The sequence below is a fragment of the Acomys minous genome (assembly GCF_964271855.1).
Source record: "Acomys minous genome assembly, chromosome: 5".
In the NCBI taxonomy this organism is placed as follows: Eukaryota; Metazoa; Chordata; class Mammalia; order Rodentia; family Muridae; genus Acomys; species Acomys minous.
In genome coordinates, this window is record NC_140494.1 from 76872552 (window position 1) to 76877532 (window position 4981).

General features: G+C 40.1%; 1 protein-coding gene across 3 annotated transcripts in view; it reads left to right on the top strand.

Moving 5' to 3' along the window:
* MTMR2 (myotubularin related protein 2) overlaps positions 1-3612 on the top strand; it is a 63229-nt gene extending 59617 nt beyond the window's left edge. For all 3 annotated transcript variants that reach the window (XM_084783552.1, XM_084783553.1, XM_084783554.1), the window contains 3 exons: positions 864-977; positions 1959-2135; positions 2514-3612. In XM_084783552.1, coding sequence (XP_084639678.1) covers positions 864-977; positions 1959-2135; positions 2514-2675 — 453 coding nt within the window. In that variant the 3' untranslated portion in view covers positions 2676-3612. The remainder of the gene's footprint in view (positions 1-863; positions 978-1958; positions 2136-2513) is intronic.
* The last annotated feature ends 1369 nt before the right edge of the window (positions 3613-4981 follow it).

A 4981-nucleotide genomic window follows, 5' to 3' on the forward strand; every position in this document is an offset into this window, starting at 1 on the left:
CCACTAGTAATACATTTTGTTATTGTTTGATACTAAAACTTGTTTTTAGGGTAATATTAATAAATAATAAAAAACAGTTGGAGTCTAGTAGCACCTCAGCCCAGGGCACTGATAAAAATGAAAAAGATTCCTCCTTTGAAATAATAGTTCTTTCAGTAAGCAAAGAAGTATGCTCACTGAAAGTTCTGTATACTTTGCTAAGGAAGATGAAGAAACAGGCTACATCAAATAAACACTATTTTAAAGAAGCTGCTGTAAAGGAAATGTTGAGGCAGAAAGTATAGGGAGCAGAGTTGCAGAATTTTGAAATTGTTTTCAGAAGGAGTAGGGTTAAGTTTGAAGGTGCAGTTCTTGTCACTGGAGACATGCCAGTAAGACAAATGGAAGATCTGACTCAGCTATCTGGATTGATAGCCCTCCGAAATTGGATTATATAAAACTAAGATGCCCACTGAGGCTTGGGTAACAGTAAATTTTTGCTGCCAGTGGTAAACTACAAGAACCTGTTCCTCCACAAGACAAGTAGGTTGAATTGCAAGTTATTTGCCATTTGCTGGGCACATTTGATATTTTTTAGATATTCTTAGAAATAAGACATATTGAAAACTAAGAAAGAGGGAAGACTAGACTCACCAGAATTGCTCCAAGCCAGAACTCAGTGTCTAGCAACTATAGGCTCAAGGCAGAGCAGACACAAAACCACTCAATACTTGTTTCATGAGAGTCTACCTTGGAAATGAAAACAGATAATGCCATGATGGTTTAGGTAGCTTTAAATATGTCTAAATACTGTTACAAAAGATCTGCTCATTACAGATAAATACCCTTGAAAATGTCTCAACTTTGTGGTGCTCAATTTGCAGTTCCCTACCGCATTTGAATTCAATGAGTATTTTCTCATTACCATCCTGGACCACTTGTATAGCTGTTTATTTGGGACATTCCTCTGTAACAGTGAACAGCAGAGGGGGAAAGAGGTAAAGTATGAGCTCTGGCTCTCACTCTGGTATGTATTTAGTTACATTGCATCTCACAAGAAAGCGGGGATAAGGGATCACACCTATAATCCCAGATACTCCAGAGGCTCAGGTAGAATGATCACAAATCTGAGCAGGCTTTTAAACACAGATCCTTTCAAAATAAATTTGAAGAAAACTGCAGAGATAATATGCTGGAAATGTTCAGTCTCGGTGCAGTGTTCAATCTTGCAACAGCAAAACCAAAGGAACCATCCTTTGTAGAGGTATCACGGTAGGTAGTATTGGTAGAGCCCCCATGGACATCAATTGATATTTGGAAAGCTTTGTCAGAAGTAGGGTATTCTGGGAGAGACTCAATCTGAACGGCCTCGCTACTAGGTTCAGATGTTAGACTCGCTAACATGCAAGTTCATTTCTATAAAACAGGGAAGTAGTTACTGCTGTGGAAATTAAGTGATTCCTAGACTGAACCTTGCGAGTATTTATAGTGAATGCATTTCCATTCATGGTAGGCTCTATGTATGCTGTGGGATATTAGATAATCACAAATAGCACAGCAGAATCCTACCAACCGCCATTCTTTTGAGAAACTACCCGATTTAAGTTGTAATCATATAATTTAAATACCACAAAAACCCTCCTTTAAAGTAATATAATGGTATATATAGCCACAGAATTGTGGGACCAACACAATTTAATTTAATTTTCATGACATGAAAGTCATCCCATATCTGTTAGTCCCCATTCTCCCAGGTTTGGGTAGATACAGACCAGGTTTCTCTATGGATGGACCGCTTATGGTCATTCACATGACCTTTGTATCTGGCTCCTTTCTTACTATCTTTCAACACACCTTTCTCTTAAAGTGTGTGGGTCGTGCTTGTTCGGGGAGACCAGGAGAAGGGTGGTATTGGGTGCCCTGGGTGAGCTCTGGTCCCATCTCCAGCATTCTCTAACAGCTCATGTTCCCTCTTGCAGAATCTTCCTAAGAGGACAGTGTCACTGTGGTCCTACATAAACAGCCAGCTGGAAGACTTCACTAACCCGCTCTATGGGAGCTACTCCAATCATGTCCTTTACCCAGTGGCCAGCATGCGCCATCTAGAGCTCTGGGTGGGATATTATATACGGTGGAACCCCCGGATGAAACCACAGGTACACATCTACAGTATGCAGTAATGATTCTACTAAGTTTGTCACACTCAGAACTTCCAACTTTGTCCATTAGTCATGAGACTTTCTCCACTGCACACATTTTTCTGTGTGGTCTTTAAAGTATCCTGAAGTAAGTAACTTTATAAAAGCCTAAAAACTGCAGGTCCCTAGTCCTTTTAACTAGATGATGAGTTTGTAAAGTAGCATCTTCCAGAACACCTGAAGCCACTAAAAAATCAGTGGTGACAACAAAATACAACCTTAATTCCACTGAAGAACTACACAACTGCTGAAACAGCCAGTGTCACAAAGCTCATGGATAGTTAAGACCTCCTTTGCCTGGGATGCCTACTGTAATGATTTTGTTTGCTCTTGCAGGAACCTATCCACAGCAGATACAAAGAACTTCTTGCCAAAAGAGCAGAGCTTCAGAGAAAAGTAGAGGAACTTCAGAGAGAAATTTCCAATCGCTCAACCTCCTCTTCAGAGAGAGCCAGCTCTCCTGCACAGTGTGTGACTCCTGTCCAAACTGTCGTATGAAAGGACTATTAGGTCAGGAACTTGGCATTGCAGCACCTTAGGGTAGAAAGCCTTTCATGTTTTAAACCCATCTATGGGAGAAACCTTCAGATGCTGTATTTATTTCAAGTCTCTCTTAGATGAGTTTAGAAACAGTGGCGCAGGTGACAATGGAGATTGTTTCATTTGTAATTGAAGTTTGACACTAATCTTAAGTCACCCAAAGAATACTAAAGTACTGCAGTCCTGTATCCACAGTGGGAACAAGTTTTTTATTTAAGAATGTCTTAAGACTTGAACACCTGGTGAGATCTCTAGGCGGGAGGAAAGCAGGAGCGGCTGTCCATACACCTGAGAGCATACTTACTGAGCCTCGATGTCTGTGTCAGATCAAGAGTATTCATTTCTCCAATTTAGTAATAAGCATTGTCGTGAGATTATTATGGCATAGTAGTTGTTAAAAATTGCTGCAGATATTGTAATTAGGGTTTTCTCAACAGCAGTTAGGAAATGATGCCTTATATTTGTGCTTTGGGGGGATGAAGGGACACAGTACCCATCATCCAGGAATTCAAAGAACATTGCACACCCTCCAGACTAATTTCCATTTGTATATTGATCACAAATATCATGGAAAACATTTTAAAACTTTACTGTTACTCCACCTTCTCTTAGTGCTAATTGGAAATTTTTAAGACAATATCCTAAAACCTTAGAAGTCTGACTTTAGTGCCATGTTTAAATTTCACACGAACACTTTACCAAAGAACACTGCATGCTAAAGAGTTAGTCTCAGTGCCAGCAAGTAAAGCCTCGCTTCTCTGCTCACCTGAGTCGGGTGCTGGTTAACAGTTGACTCCTGGTGTCTATTTTACTCTGTATAAGAGCCATATGTAATGTACTGTAACAAAGGAGCTTCTTACCACTGGGTCTTTTAATTAAATGATTTCAAACTTTGTCCTTGTCCAGTTGTCTAAAGTATCCTCCCCACCCCCAGGATGTTGGCTGGAAATGTCCAATTTGAGCCTACCTTTCTTTTGACACCTAAATCTAAATGTAAAAATCACATCAGTCTCTGTTTGTTGATGTTAAACACACACACACACACACACACACACACACACACACACACACACAATAGTACACAGATCTCCTCTTCCCTACTTTATTTTTGCCTGAATATTTTTTATGGACATGAACCTAGAGCCTTACACTTGCTAGGCAAGTGCTGTTCTTCTGAACTATATCTCCACTATACCCAGTATTAACAAAATTGGTACTAAATGATTTGGTTGGTGTAAAATTACTTATAAGACATTTTTAGGAGGCATTTATGTTACCAGCATTCAAGTAAGGTTTCTATGGTAGTTTACACTTCCCTGCCTAGTCCATTTTCCCTCATTGAAACCTTTTATCATCTTGGTATTACACAAAGGAATGCTGATGGGATCCAGACTGTAAAGCTGGTCATACATCACTCAAAGCCAGTGAAACTCTGTCAAATCTCACTTCTAAAGTCTATGACCTCCAAGAAATCTTCAGTATGGAATATACACATTAAAAGTACTTTACGTGAATTCAACGGCATTCCTGGTATATAGTACCGAGGTAACAGTTCACATTTCCGCCAGCTTGAAAGCACTCCATTCTTACTCAGCATGGGATGCATCTTGGCATCTTGTACAGAGAATAGAATACAAGGGAGCTCTGCTGTGAGTGAGTGAGCAAGAAACAAGCAGGATCCAAACCCAAGGCCTACAGTCTGGATCCAGCTGGAGACAGGTAGGATTCTAATTAGGAGTTGGAGCCATTTCTGTTCAAATGAGTTATTCAGTTTAATGTCCTGAAATTCAAACAAGGAGCTAAGAGAAATGGAATGTTTGAAGTGGTGGGCGAGACGTAGATATTTACCATGTCACCAGAGCAGTTTCTCACCTTCCTGGGGTCTATGGACTGACTCACTGTTGTCACGTCACTGTTGCTGCAAACCTGCTCATCAGAAAATTGCACACACTAGTAAAAGTTTACATACAATTTCTGGAGATTCATACATCCCAAAAATCTATGTAAGAACTAAGAATTCTAACTAGAAAATTAATTCAACAAGAGACTGGGCAACTTTCGGTGCCCAGATGACACAAACGATTCAAGCTGTAGTCCATAACCCCTCAGTTGCTACAGTAAATGGCCGACATGTTCCGTCACACTGGGCTTAGGTCTCTGTAAGCACAAGAATCACATGCATTGGATACTCTTCCTTCTCGGTCAGGATACTAATAATGCACGTTTGAGATGGTACAACAAATGAAGCCTTTGTTAGCTTGCTG